The following is a 14,532-nucleotide window of genomic DNA, read 5'->3' as shown; positions in this document are numbered from 1 at the left end:
TGATAATAATATCAATGCTTCTATTTGACGTGAAAAGACTTATTAATTTGTTTCTTTTTCTTCCAAGTTATTTTCAATTTCATTGTTATCTCTTTAATGCTCGTGATTACTTTATATAAAAATACTGGGAGTGGGCATTTCAGGCAATGTGTGCACTGATAATACATGCACCGATTATAATGATTGTTCGCCTCCATCTGTTTGCTGCAAAAGCAAATTTGATTTTTGCGGCCAGGGACTGGGATAGTGCATTTCCAATCCGCACCGCTTCTAGCAAAGAATTATCCTTAATTCTCTATATTGTTTTTTGAATCGGTGAATGATTGAAATGAACTACCATAAACCCTAATACAACTACAACAATGAGATGCAGGGGAAATAATTAAACTTACAAATCTAGATGCCCATCAAGTTACAAAGAGAAAAATAATCTATACACACATTTTGCTCAACAGGTTCTGCAAATACTAGAACAGAGAAGATTTCGCTGATGAATTGTTGAAGGTAAAAAGGCGATGTCAAGCTCCAGGATAGCTGAACGCTAAAAATGTTGCATCATACATTTAACAATATTCTTTCTCTATCATCTTCCACCTGCGTAGCAACGTGTTCTTTGGCCTGAATGCAAACAGAAACCCTAAGAGTCATTTGTCTACAGCCCTTGTTCTCTTCCATTGGGCTCTGCACCGGAGACTCTCTGTGTCCGCAGCCCTCGAAGCCCGGACACAGCCCTCGAAGCCCGACTCGTTCCATGTGAAGGCAAGTATATCGCTCCAAAACTTAAATCCAATGAGGAACCGTAGAATTCATTCATTTATGCATTTCGGTTAAAAATTGTTTAAATCAAACAACTTAAACATTGCAAAATAAGAAACTGCAGTTATATCTGCAATGTGATTGGTGGAGATAATAGAAACTATCTGCAATGTGATTGGTGGAGATAATAGAAACTATTGGAAAGATAATGAATTCCCTCGACAATAGTTCCCTGAAAGGCAGGAACTAATAATGAGGTATGCTTTATTTGCATACTTTTGAACATTATAATACACATAAATTTGTAAAATAATCTTTAAAAAAATGCATATAACTGATTTGATAAAAGTTGTAAGTAAATTTTCAAAAAACAAGTTCACTGCACATAATAGAGTCATATGATTATAAATCACAAATCAATATTATTATTTTTACAAGCTTCATTTGTGAAGCTCATTTACCATGCTAAGTAACCTCTGAAATTAGAAATATCTAACGTTGATACTTAGCTCACTTACCATGCTAAGTAACCTCTTAAATAAGAGGGAGGAATTCATTGTGAGTCATGGAGATTGATACCATCAAACCATGCAGGGACTAAGCACGCCATTTTTCATCACAACAGGTCTGCCCTATTTCACCGAAATTCTTCTTTGCTTTGCATGAGAACAAAGCCATTTCTGTATTCATAGTAAAGGGTTCGGTTTCTGTTTTTTTTTTTTTGGAACAAAATCATGGTTAAATGAAAACTTCAAGACGGTACCTTGCATGAATATTGTACGTTATTTGTGTTTCTTTCAATACCAAGGAGAAGAATCCTCAATGAGAGTAATGGAAATTCATTCACTACAAGGTCCTAGTGAAATTTTTCCATGATAACAATAACAGTCCTAAAAGGTATGCATAATTTTGAAAGAAGATTGTAAAAGCAGAGGATTGGGTTAACCACAGTGGCAAAAAAATCATGAAGCTAATCACAATAGAGAGATTACAATCAGCCAAGACACTTCATCAGGTCTATCATCAAGAGAGGCAAAAAGGACTGCTATGTGAATAATGATACAAAGTTTTCTAACTATCATGCCAATCCCAAACAACATTTAGGACAGTCAAGCTAAGAGCCATTTTTTAATGAATATAAGTAACAAAATTTTATTACTGTATGTGAGTTTTTCCATCTATAGGAAATATTACATGATCAAATGAATTTGTTGTATATGTAAATAAAAATCTGTTTTCAATTATTTTATATTAAAATTATATTTGACAAACATGTTCAAGAATACATTAATTTAGAGCTCATTCTAGAGTGTGTTGGTTAAGAGGTGGTATTGTCGTTGTAACCTATTTATTTTATGAATGAAATAGTATCATTGTTTTTCTTTTATGACTGAACATCTAGATTATCAATCATAAAATAATGTTATACATATTGAAAAAAATAGATAAAAAAATCACACCCCTAAAATCCATACCTAATTAAAATCTGAAACTTAAAGATTGTAGATAAAAAACACATCCTAATCACACCCCTAATATCCATACGGAATTAACACCTGAAACTTAAAGATTGTGGATGAAAAACACAACCTTCTCAGCAGCAGACAAAGCTTAGGGAACATAAATAGACTGTCCATTGGTGAGTTGATTGTCCATCCAGCATTGCACAAAAATTCCAAAAGTATTGTTGTATTTGCAGAATGCAAGCCTTACATTGTAGGAATCATTGCATTGTATGAGGTGGAAAATAGAAGGCCCTTAGTTTTGTGTTTACCATTTCCAATGTCACTAAATTTTATCAAAACTCAGTTGTTTTTCATCTTTTTATAATGAAAATGTCTTGCAAACAGGAACAGAACTAGGTGGTTAAATGTTATACACCAAAGCTTTCCAATAGAGTAGCTTTTCAATCTTGGCCTGTAGAATTTGTTGGGACTATTTAGCTAAGAAATAGGCCAGGCAGAGGAAATAGGCCAGGCAGAGGTATGGTCCTTTCTGAAACTTCTCATGTTTTTAACTGTTTCATCCTAAAGGATCCATTAGTGGAAGATTTATTTGAATGATAGACTTGTGCATGGCCATAAAGCGGAGTGGAAAGTGAATAACCATCTAACTAGGGTTTCTGTAACTATTCATAACAAATAGTTTGAATAAGATCTCCATTGAATATAGTTGATATCTTGATATGTCATACCATGTTATACACAGTTGGGTACTTAGTATTAGTGTGATTTTTTAATTTGGCAGGGAATATATTAGATTGATTAGATTTCCACAATTCATGTTATTGATTATGATTGATTTTTGGATTCAATTATATAAGCACTTTTACATCAATGTTTTGAAAATATATTTTAAACTGACGTGACATACTCATTGTAGAGTAAAGTAGGATTTGGATAACATGGATGATATCCTTTACAATGTTGATGACCTGCTGCACATTAGTGACGAGGAACTCATAGATGTCATTGAGGAAAACAATGCTGGTGACATGTTTATTCCTGTGAGTGTGTTTCTAATGAGATTCTGTTACTTTATCAATGAAAAGGGTTAATATTTTTGTCAAAGAAGAAATTTTTACAAATACTAAGTAATTAAAGATATTAGATTTTCACAGTTTATTATAATTAGTGTTTGATATTTTTAGATTCATTTGTTTTAGTTTTTTTGCATCAACGTTTGGGATGGCACTTCGTGATACATCATTTTCTCATTCAACTCTCTATCATCCTGATAATAGATTACAGAATGTGATCCAAATCCTTGATGCAAAACAAAACTAATTCAGTCGAATCCAAAAACATCAAGAACTATTATATGAATAATCTTTGACATGGGTTTTCTCTTTATTTATGTAACAATTAGAACTGGTATCTCTTTTCCCTATAGACTGTTTCTATGGCATTGATTGGATGAAAGAATTCTCAGGAGGAGAACCAAAATAGATAACTTCTGCTGATTTCAAGCATAAAATGAAAGAAGAACGAGGCCCGGAAAATGCTTCTGAAAATGCCAAAAATTATACTTCTGAAAATGCCAAAAGTTCTGATCTCAGTTCAGAATCAGATAACAGGTCCTGCACTGGGAAGAGATCTATTCTTTGTTCAAGAATTAGAATTCTAGGCAAGCCAAGAAGCAAAAGATCAAGACTTCCACTTTATAAGTGGGCTTCTAAACCCATTTCTCCAATTGCTTCTTCTGTTGGCGAGTCTTCTACACCCATTTCTGCTAATGGTGCAACCTGGAGCTAATCAGATTACTTTGCTCATGAGCAAGTAGAATGCTAGTCCTCATTGAAATCAACTACAGAAAGTCTATCTTTTCCACATGCATTTTGCAAATCATTCAAGTTGGAATTCATTACAACACCAACAAGACATCAATTTCAAGAATTCTTCAACGTGATCTGTCAATGCATCCAAACTTTTTGACCTACATCTAAATTTTTTGGTTTGCAGATTCAAAGTTTGGCCTTCTTGAAGTTTGGTTGATGTGATTTAAGGTCAAGTATGATTTCAGTCCTTTAGTAGAACACTTCAAAAAGAACACCCACGACAATCCCTCCAATGAATTTCTTGTAATAATAAATACAATAAAATGAATCTTGATAACTAAGTGAATAAAATAATTGAGTATGACCTCCAAGAAATCATGAACCTAGCTGTAGAACCTTCATCCTAGGGCAAGAAGCATGTAATTCAGAAAAAAAGACTCTGCATTGCCATAAAGAAGAGGACGCACCAAAATTATTACATATAAACGCTATGGATTCTGAAAAAAAGATCTTTAATTTCAAGTCACCAAAAGAAAGAAGAACAAAAGGGAACTAGTGATAAAGTGTGAGACATCGAGCTGAAAAAATAGAAAAATTATTTTATTAGTATTCTCATCCGGAATCAGTTGAAAAGATGAAATGAGTTTGGCTTCCAGTTCCAGCCAGGTTCAGCAGTAAAATATTGGTTACAACTTTCACCATCAGTGCTAGTTGAGATTGATAGAATTATTGCTGGTTGTACTATTGATTGAGATAGATGATTGATCTCACATAGATCTTATTAGTTGCTCCTTGCTTGTGGGACACATTAATCTTTGTTTTTTAACTTTTCAAATCTGGTTACTCAACATGCTTGCATCAATATAAGCCCTTTCGAACCTGGTCTGTGATGGACAATGAGAGGCAATGCACGGAATGTAGTGATAGTGGATATGAGTTCTAGCAAATCCATAGGAGGGAACAATTACCAGCATGGGCAATCTCTCTAGCTGGTAGTATACCATATTAATGCCTATGGATGGATCAACACTGATCTAATTATACATCTCAAAAGTACCTTTCCATCAATATTTGGGCCTTTATTGAAAGATGCGAAAGACATAAAACAGCTGCCAACAAACATTTCATTCCTTATGATCAGACATAAGAATAGGTATTGCTTCCGTGACAGATCGATAGTCGTAGAACTACAAAAAACTAGCTAACTGAGACTTAAAAAGAAGCATATTACCTTATGCAAACTTGTTAAAGAAATCATCAAAGGAAAACTACCTCAAAAAGACGCAGTCTCATGGAATTCAATGATTGCGGGATATGTACAGAATGGGAGCCTTAATGAGGCTCTGCAATTTTCTCATGCAACTCCCCAACGAGATGTGGCCTCGTGGAACACCATGATTTCAGCTTATGCCAAGCATTGGTTTTTTGAGGCGGCCTTGAAAGTGTATTATAAAATGCACAGTAAGGGAGTAGGCTGTCAATCCAACACTTTTGCTTTTGCAAGCGTTCCTCCTGCATGTGCCGAATTGGTGAGCCTGGAACAGGGTATGGATATCCATGAACTTTTAATATTCAATATTTGCTAGAGAATAGAAATTTGAAGTATTGATTCCTAGAATTTGGAAAGATACAGTTTGATGGTTTCATGTGTAAAGAAAAGCAATAATTTCAAAATAACTTGCTGGAGAAATATTTGTACCACAAACAGTTGTGAATGCCAAATTAATCGATGCGAATGGTCATTCGGAATTTTGCACTCTGTAACTCCTCCAGGCAGATTATTAAATGGTATCTCTTCAACATGTGAAAAAATTCTAAGCAAAACCCAAACCAATCAGTTATGTGAATGAACAGAAGGGCAAATTTCATGATCAATAGGGTTAATAGGGTTAAGTGTTGACACGTAACTAAATGTCACCGGGTCGGCTGAATAGGGTTAATTTCTTGAATGAAACCGGAATGAGAAGACATGTGAAAAGCATTGCAATATACCAATGTATAGATACTCACATCCAACAGGCTCCCTGGGACTAGGGGCATCTGGGTCTGTCATGATCTGCGCACAGAGCGATAGACATTAAAGAGCGATAGACATTAAACGAATCAGTGACATTTCCAAAAACACTTGATTTAATAGAAAAGCTGCAGAAAATTCGAAATCGTTCTATCCAAGTTGAAGTAAGTGCGCAGATTGCCATCAACAACATCAACTTGATCAAGGGTGTCGTCCTCTGGAAAATCTGATCTACACAAATTGTGTCCTGTCAGTGAAACTAATGGAAAAATATGGGTAGAAGAGTTTGCAGGTAAAGTTATGCCCTCAATCCTTTCGGCCTTCATAAGTGCATGCCGGCAATGTGACTAGAAACGGAAGCTTAAAAGGTTGCGTATTTTATATATATATATATATATATATAAAATAAAATTAATTTTAAACATATGTCTCTATAAAAATTTTAAACATTATTTGATTTCATTCTTTCATTTTAAAATAATTTGTACATAATACATTTCACACAATAAGTATAATAAAATCAGGGGGACAAAAATAAATTTGTGTGATACTTAACTCAGCTTACAAAAATTGCAAATTAATGTAAACTCCAGCATGAGCTTTATTGGCATTTATAAACTAATGTAAACTCCACCTAGAAGTTAGGGAAAAGATAAAAATGTCTAAGTTTTTATTTAAATTTTAACCGCAACTGGTAGAAAAATGAAAATCACGGGTGAAACGGTCGTCTGCAACGGGAAACCCGTTTCTGCCATCGAAACGCAAAATGGAAGTCTCCCGTCGCATTTCTGGTAACTAGAATGCCGAATATGATGCCACTGCGGGGGCAGAGAATTAACTTCTCAACAATTTCTTCATTGAAAAGATTGTCCCAAGAGTTAGCTATCAAGAATATAGCTGCCCCTACTGTCCTTGAAAGCATCACATTCTAAAATGAAGTGTTTTTACATTTCCACTTTACCCGTTGAGCCGAAAATGCATACTCTCTCCTCCCAACCTTCTTTAGGTCTTTTCTAATGATCGTTTTCACTACGGAGCTAGTGAGAATTAGTTCTTAATTGAGCAATAAGGATTTTGGCTCTCCAAGGAATATTGGCCCCTATGTATGTCTTTTGCTGATAATTACAAGTGGGGTTAAACTCTTTAAAATAGTATTTTTCTTTCTCCCAAGGTTTATATCCCAAGTGCATTTGTGAAACTTGTCTATAACAAATGTTTTTATCTCCTTGCTATTGGTGGGGCACGCGTTCAAGTAGATATTCCATTTACTTAACCATTTGTTATTTTGTTGCATCCAAGTCTCCTTTCTTTTGCATAGAGTATCATTAAAGACAATCCTAGGCCACCGGTCCTCATCCATTCTTTCGATTCTTTTTAAGTAACTTTTGTGTCTCGTCATAGCAATAGCCTCAATGGGTGTTGCCCCCACTTCACTCAACATAATGTCATAAAATACTAAATTTTTAAGATTGAACTTGTTTGTAATCAAACGTTTTTGAATTTTCTCAATTTGTTTCCATTGCAAGACAGAAGTACTGTTGCCCCACACTTCACAACCATAAAGGACAACTGGAAGCACTAAAAGACCAAAAAGAGTTTGAAAGGTCTTCCAGTCCCCTAACTCAGTCTCTCTACATCTATTCTGAAAGGCATAAAACGCTTTCCAGCCTCCCAAAACTCTCTTGTTTCTGCACCCTTCCCAACTTAAGTTTTTGTTGAAGTCAATACCAAGGTACTTGTAATCCGTTACTTCTTCAAGAGTATTACCTTTAAAATGGAACACATACTGGTCATATTTTCTTTTGGTAGAGAAAATCATCACTTTTGTTTTGATGTTGTTAACTTGCATCCCCACAGTTCTACAAAATTGCTCAAGAGAGAGTAGGTGTTCCTATAAACCATTAACAGACTTAGCAATAATGATAAGGTCATCTGCATATAAAAGGAGAAAGGAGTCTTATGAACCAATCTTCTAGTTTGTCAATGTATAAACCAAAAAGTGTAGATGAATTGAATGAGAAGAAAACTAAATAGGGAAAGTGTTTTTTTCTATTGTCTTATTTGAGACAATTAAATCAATTAAAAATAGTATTTAAACATAAAACGCGTGTTTATTTTGTCTTAAATTAATGTCTTAAACACCTCTATTGTGTAGTAGTGGGATAAATGGCTTGCCACTTGTCATTTTTGTATGATTAAGCTTTTCTGAGTTAATGTCTGATTTTGCTTTTACCCTATGTACTCGCTAGGGCTGTTCAAGGGACCCTCCGCTTGACCTCAAAGTCCTTGCTGTGTGGATAAATTAGCTCTATTATTTATAAATTTGTGAAGCATTGGAGATGCTCACACAGAACAATGTCTTCTGAGATGTGTTTGTTCAGGGCCTGAAAATTGCAGATTTTTGGGTGAGATTATGGTATTTGAGGTTTTATTTGCAGGTGTTATGGTGTTTATGTTAGCAGTGAAGGATTTAGGACTGTAGTCATGATCTTTTCACAGTTCAGAGCGTGTTTTTGGATTGAATTATGTAATTTTATTTTGTATTTTATGTTTTGGATCTTATTTTGATAAAATATAGGTTTTAAAAGGGTTCAAAATTCTTTTATAAAAACAGGGACGAGCTGGGAACACAGTAAAAATTCAAAAGCCAAAAGATCTCACTGAAAGGTAAAACATTAATCAGGAAGAAACTATTAATTATTATTATTAGTTCTTTGCTCTTTACATCATCTTTATGAAAATTTAAGAAATCTATTTTATGTGATGTGATTTGAGCTTTTAGATTTGACTGTATATATCTTTTTCTATCATCATATCCTATAATTTAAATGTTTCCTGAAGAATTTGTAAGGAAGATTGTTTTTCTAAATATGTTCAGGCACAGCAGTCCTCTAAAGTTTGTAAGGAAGATTGTTCCGTAGTCACATAAATCTTGAACTGAAGTTTGGAAGGATTGCTTTTCTAAACTTTGAGATTCAGACATTTTTCCTTGAATATGCTTTAGAAAGATCAGTTAATTCAGCCCTGAAGTGGAAATGTCTAATCCTTTGAAGAGCCCTAAGTAGCAATTAGTTTTCCCGAGTGCCAGTTCTTCCAACATGCACTCGTAATCCTGACAGGGCCTTATGCTATCTTTATCTTACATATGTTTAGAGATATATAAATAAGTCAATATAAATATATCTCTTTCTATATATGTGTGTAATGCTGAAGTTTATAGAGATTAAAAACAAATATAAACCTGGAATGTATTAAGATCTCAACAACGAACATGCGCTGTCAATTAGCTGTTTAAAGACCGTCTACACAAACTTGACCAAGAAAAGGTTAACTTGCAGGCTTTAGGGAATTAATATAGTTAAATTTCTTAGAGCAGCCATTGGAGGAAGACGGACCTTACAATCATTTTCTCCGCTATTTCCGCCATTGAAAATATCAACTAATGCTGTATTCGTCAATAGGTTAAAACCATCAAATTTTCTGTTCATTGAGGAACCGAACACGATTCTTTAAATGGAACTGTGCAGAGCTTGAGGGTAAATGTGTTGTGGTTGCAGGGCCATGGCGATGAAGATGAAGGTGGCGCAACTGCATATTGTGCTATTATTGTGTGCCTTTTTGGGAGGCAGCAGGGCGAGAAATGAGACTGAGGACGAACTACTGCAGGTAGCGTCGTCTCTCAAGATGTTTGTGGACGAGCTTCCGGACATGCCCAGGCTTCAAGGATTCGTTCCCCAGGGCCAAGATTTCAAGCCTGCGGAGCTTCGCATTGGCATGTTCGAGAAAAAATGGGTAAATAAACATACCTCAAAACTCTATTCCTCATTAAAGCTAATTGTATATGGTTTTACAGATCTTCTGAAAGATCTTTGCTTCCTTTTCTATTGATAGAAATTTCACAGAGACCTTCCGACCACGACCGTGTTCGCATATGGAACATCGAAAGCTGGTGCCACGGTGCCCGGTCCCACGATCGAAACCCTGCAAGGCGTAGAGACGCTTGTAACATGGGAGAATCACCTGCCTTCTCGGCATATTTTGCCCTGGGACTCTTCCATTATGAGCGCCATTTCTAAAAATGGCGGAATTCCGACAGTTGTGCATCTTCACGGCGGAATTCACGAGCCCGAGAGCGACGGAAACTCGCTCGGCTGGTTTACAGCAGGATTTAACCAGACTGGCCCGGCCTGGAAGAAGCCTGCATACCATTACAGTAATGTTCAGCATCCAGGTAACCTGTGGTACCATGACCATGCCTTGGGGCTTACCAGAGTTAATATCTTGTCCGGACTTCTTGGCGCTTACGTTGTTTCCAACCCCGATGTGGAAAAGCATCTGAACCTGCCCACTGGTCGTCGATATGATCGTCATCTTGTCGTCTTTGACCGGAGCTTCGCCCGAGATGGATCTCTTTACATGAACAACACCGGCAACAACCCGTCGATTCATCCCCAGTGGCAGGTAACTTTCGGCTCCATGATCTTTTCCTTCGCCTGTAAGTAGTACACAGTAATCAGTGCTCTGTATTAATATTTTATATTGTAAGTACAGCATGTATTTTATGACACTGCAAGAATACGAATAATCCTTTAATGGAAGAGACATCCGATGCTTTAATGGAAGAGATATCAGATGCTAAACAGCAGAAAGGTTCTTTGCATGTGAAATCTGGCGACACATTTTACAATGCAACGGCCGGTTTTCATTTTCTTCTCAGATTTGCCGCCAGTGTGGAAAATATTAATATTAAATTCAATAAATAATGGTTTTTGATTTCTTGAATGTCTGTGAAGATTGTTTCGATGAACGGAAAGATGTCTTGTCTTACGTTTTGTTTGCTTGCAGCCAGAGTACTTCGGAGATGCCATAATAGTGAACGGCAAGGTTTGGCCTTTCTTGAAGGTCAAAAGACGAAAATACCGCTTCAGAATCATAAATGCAAGCAATGCCCGGTTCTACAATTTTGCGTTAAATAATGGACTTTCTATCATCCAAATAGGCTCAGACTCTGCATACTTGCATAGACCTGTGATCGTGGATTTTTTGCTGCTTGCGCCCTCAGAAATTGCAGACATTATCATCGATTTCAGCAATTCAACCACAAATGAAGCAATTCTCACAAACAGTGCAGTGTATCCTTATCCTTCCGGGGATCCAGTTGATGATCTCAACAGCAAAATAATGAAATTCATCATTGAAAATGCAGTGACGAAGGATCCAAGCCATATACCGAAAAGGCTGATTCGGTACAGTAAGCCTGCGGAGGAGAAAATAGCGCATACACGCTATATTTCCATGTACGAGTATGAAAGCGCTACAGGCGAGCCGACTCATTTGTTCATGAATGGTATGCCGTACAGTGCTCCGGCTACAGAGACTCCAAAACAGGGCACCAGCGAAATATGGCATGTAATTAATCTCACAGAGGATAATCATCCTCTTCATATTCATTTAGGTTTGTTCATCGTTATCAAGCAGACAAAGCTTCTGAATCTGGACGAGTTCAGTGATTGCATGACCCAGAAAAATGATGCAGTCAAGTGCGATATACAGAAGTATGCCAAAGGCAGGAGCTTTGCTGCTCCTCCTAATGAAAGAACCTGGAAGAATGTGTTCAAGATGCGCCCTGGATTCATGACTACAATTCTTGTCAAATTTTCTTTCATCCATTCTAACGAATCTTATCCCTTTAATGCCACTGCTGAACCAGGCTATGTCTATCATTGTCATGTAAGTTATCAAATTCAAATTTCCATCACTTTCTGTATAACCTAAATACTGAAAATATTGTTGATCTATTTTTAATAATTGGCTTCTGTTTCGGAATTGCAGATTTTGGATCACGAAGACAACGAGATGATGCGGCCAATAAAGATGATTTCCTGAACAGACAGAAAGTAGATCACTGGATTATATGTTTGTCTACTCTAAAGTAAATAATTGATTACTGTTGCTCAAGGAGTTGTATATCAGAGTCCTCTGTGCTTATATATTTGTTCCTTCTACTTGAAAATTTATATTACTGTATTATTCATATTTAGTGTGAAGTTTTTTTCCCTTCCATTTAAAGTTCAAAAACAGCGAGAAATATTAAAAATTCTTTCCTGGTATGTTTGGATCCAAGTTTACCAGTGAAAGCCTTTGGTTCACTGTTTCAGAAAGTTTAATGGAGGCGGCGAAATTTAATCACCATTTAAGCATATGAATATGAATCTTGTTTCACACGCTTCGTACTCCTCCCAACTTTTCCATCTATGGATCAATCTTTCCACCGACCTAGAAATTTATACTGAAATTTTGAACGGCCTATATTATTCATGGATTAGAGTTAAAACTGAAGTCTTTACCAAATTGCCACGTGATTAATTTTTTTTGTCTCACATTAATGTGACCTTTGAGCACCTAACTTCTGGAGACTTCCGTTATTTACATAGCTGAAATAGTTCCAATAACCGTCACCTTAATACTATGTTGACCTTCTACAAACATAAAAAAAAAATTGTCAATACATAAATAAAAAAATACCAGTAAATATTTATTTTAACACCACTACATGTTCACAAATGAATTAGTAGTTGAAAACAAAAAAGTGAAAAGAAAAAACAACTACTGGTACATTTCTTATTTTAATACAAAACATCTTGCACAAATAATAAACATTTTTATTTTTTTTTAAACTTGATGTTTATATTTGCCACTTTATGCAAGTGGCTTAAAAGTACAAATGTACTCCAATTACAATTACATATGCATAGCTATTGGTGCATTACATGACATAAAAACAATCAATTTTAGACTTAATAGACATTCAAGTGTACATTCTTCCAAATATCACTTCACAGCTTCATGCATTAAATGGATCTGCATTTGGTATCTGCATTTGCAACAACTGGTGTGAGGCTCTCCAATATCCAAGAACTTGCATAAAATCAAATTGAAAAAACCAAGTTTCATTCAAAGCATGGAAAAAAATTGAACAATTTGAAGCAATGGAGGACTGCATATTTAATATGACATGACCGACTGTTTCCCACAAAAAATCAAATTTGAAAATAGCTAGCTACCACAATCGAATGCATTGCACATTCGAATTATATTATAAGACATAATTTTTCGTATCACTTTCACTACAATCCAATTCATTGCATATTCCTGAGCTCTGCAAATACCCTCTGCACATTCCTTACTCAAGGGTGCACATTCAGGTTGGTACACATAAAATAACTAAATTCCCTTTGCAATCAACGTTAAATGCTATAATTCTTTCAATTGAAATTATACTGTTTTCAATAAACCAGCATTTATTTCAATATAGTCACTGTAAATAATATTAACAAACATATTGGATGTTCAATGATGGTTTACCTCCTTCGTAGTTGCATTATGTTTTGTCTATTGATGATTTCTTTGTATGCGGTTTATAGTTTCATTTCAATGCTCTCTTACAGTTTAATAATGCCGAAATCCTCACAGAGAATGGCAAAACAATTGAATATCTCTTCGTTTTCTTAGAAACCCCTTCATTATTTATCATTTCATTTTATGGGTGCGTTGTTAAATGATGTATCTCTGTTTATAATGTCGAAATCATTATAGTGAATGCGAAAAAATTGATTATTGTTCATAACTGTTCGAAACCCTTTCATTATTTATCATTCCAATAATGTGTATGCCTGATACTATTACTTATAGTGACTATATATATATATATGCACATATATATGCACCAGGCCAGGCAACTTTTATTATGAAGTTTAAAATAGGTGGTCAAAATATATGTTGAACACCCATAACAACCTTCCCGTGGACACATTATGGGCCCACGATGCACAAACTCCCACTATCTTTTTTGCCCTAAAAACTTAGGGAAATGAAGATTTTTTGTGACATTTTCATTGTTTTCTTTGCCTTCAATTTGTTAATATACTCACTGTAAATAATATTATCAAGTATACCATATATTACTTCCAATAAATTTCATATGAGAAATACAACAACATCATTAACCATTTACTCATTTGAGAAATGAATCTGCATCTTAATACTATATCAACAATATCCACTTTTTAATCATATCACAGTTACATCTTCCACTCATGCATCTTGTGCTTCTAATTTCTCTCCTTGTTATATAATGTTTCAAGTTTTGTACCTATGTGTGTGTGTGTGTATATATATACACAACACCATTTTTTTTGTTGAAACATGTTCAATGATGTAATTGTTTACTATCTAATAGAATACCAACAATATCCAATTTTCAATCATATCACAGTTATATACTAAACTTCTGCATGGTTTTTTCAAGTTCTATGTATATATGGTTATTGTCTATATTATCATTCATGCATAAATAGAGACACAATACCATTTTATTTTGTTCAAAGATGTTCAATGATGAGTTATAGAAATGGATTTGTTTTTCATCATTTATCTCAATGGCATTGAGGGTTTCATTTCAATGATTTGTCTCTGTATATATATT

The 14,532-nt window shown here is 35.1% G+C and overlaps 1 protein-coding gene and 1 long non-coding RNA gene across 7 annotated transcripts; one reads left to right on the top strand and one right to left on the bottom strand.

Annotated features, from left to right (window-relative positions):
* The first annotated feature begins 2,600 nt into the window (after positions 1-2,600).
* On the top strand, positions 2,601-12,236 carry LOC131078864 (multicopper oxidase LPR1). Of its 6 annotated transcripts, XM_059215925.1 has the most exons (7): positions 2,601-2,739; positions 8,297-8,463; positions 8,662-8,714; positions 9,605-9,839; positions 9,939-10,508; positions 10,893-11,777; positions 11,880-12,236. In XM_059215925.1, exons 2-7 carry the CDS (start codon positions 8,461-8,463, stop codon positions 11,931-11,933), a joined length of 1,800 nt encoding a protein of 599 aa, XP_059071908.1. In that variant the 5' UTR covers positions 2,601-2,739; positions 8,297-8,460; the 3' UTR covers positions 11,934-12,236. The 6 variants fall into 6 exon arrangements, with proteins under 6 accessions (XP_059071908.1, XP_057872672.2, XP_057872673.2 ...); XM_058016689.2 differs by lacking the exon at positions 8,297-8,463 and having other exon boundaries at positions 2,602-2,739; XM_058016686.2 differs by lacking the exons at positions 2,601-2,739; positions 8,297-8,463 and adding an exon at positions 3,146-3,262.
* On the bottom strand, positions 3,548-6,396 carry LOC131078865 (uncharacterized). Its single transcript, XR_009369468.1, has 2 exons — positions 5,306-6,396; positions 3,548-5,142 (listed from the first exon to the last, which is right to left on the bottom strand). It is a non-coding gene; the product is annotated as an uncharacterized LOC131078865 (long non-coding RNA).
* Positions 12,237-14,532: the final 2,296 nt, after the last annotated feature.

The sequence above is a fragment of the Cryptomeria japonica genome, chromosome 2, assembly GCF_030272615.1.
Source record: "Cryptomeria japonica chromosome 2, Sugi_1.0, whole genome shotgun sequence".
In the NCBI taxonomy this organism is placed as follows: Eukaryota; Viridiplantae; Streptophyta; class Pinopsida; order Cupressales; family Cupressaceae; genus Cryptomeria; species Cryptomeria japonica.
This window is presented reverse-complemented; position numbering and strand designations above follow the sequence as displayed.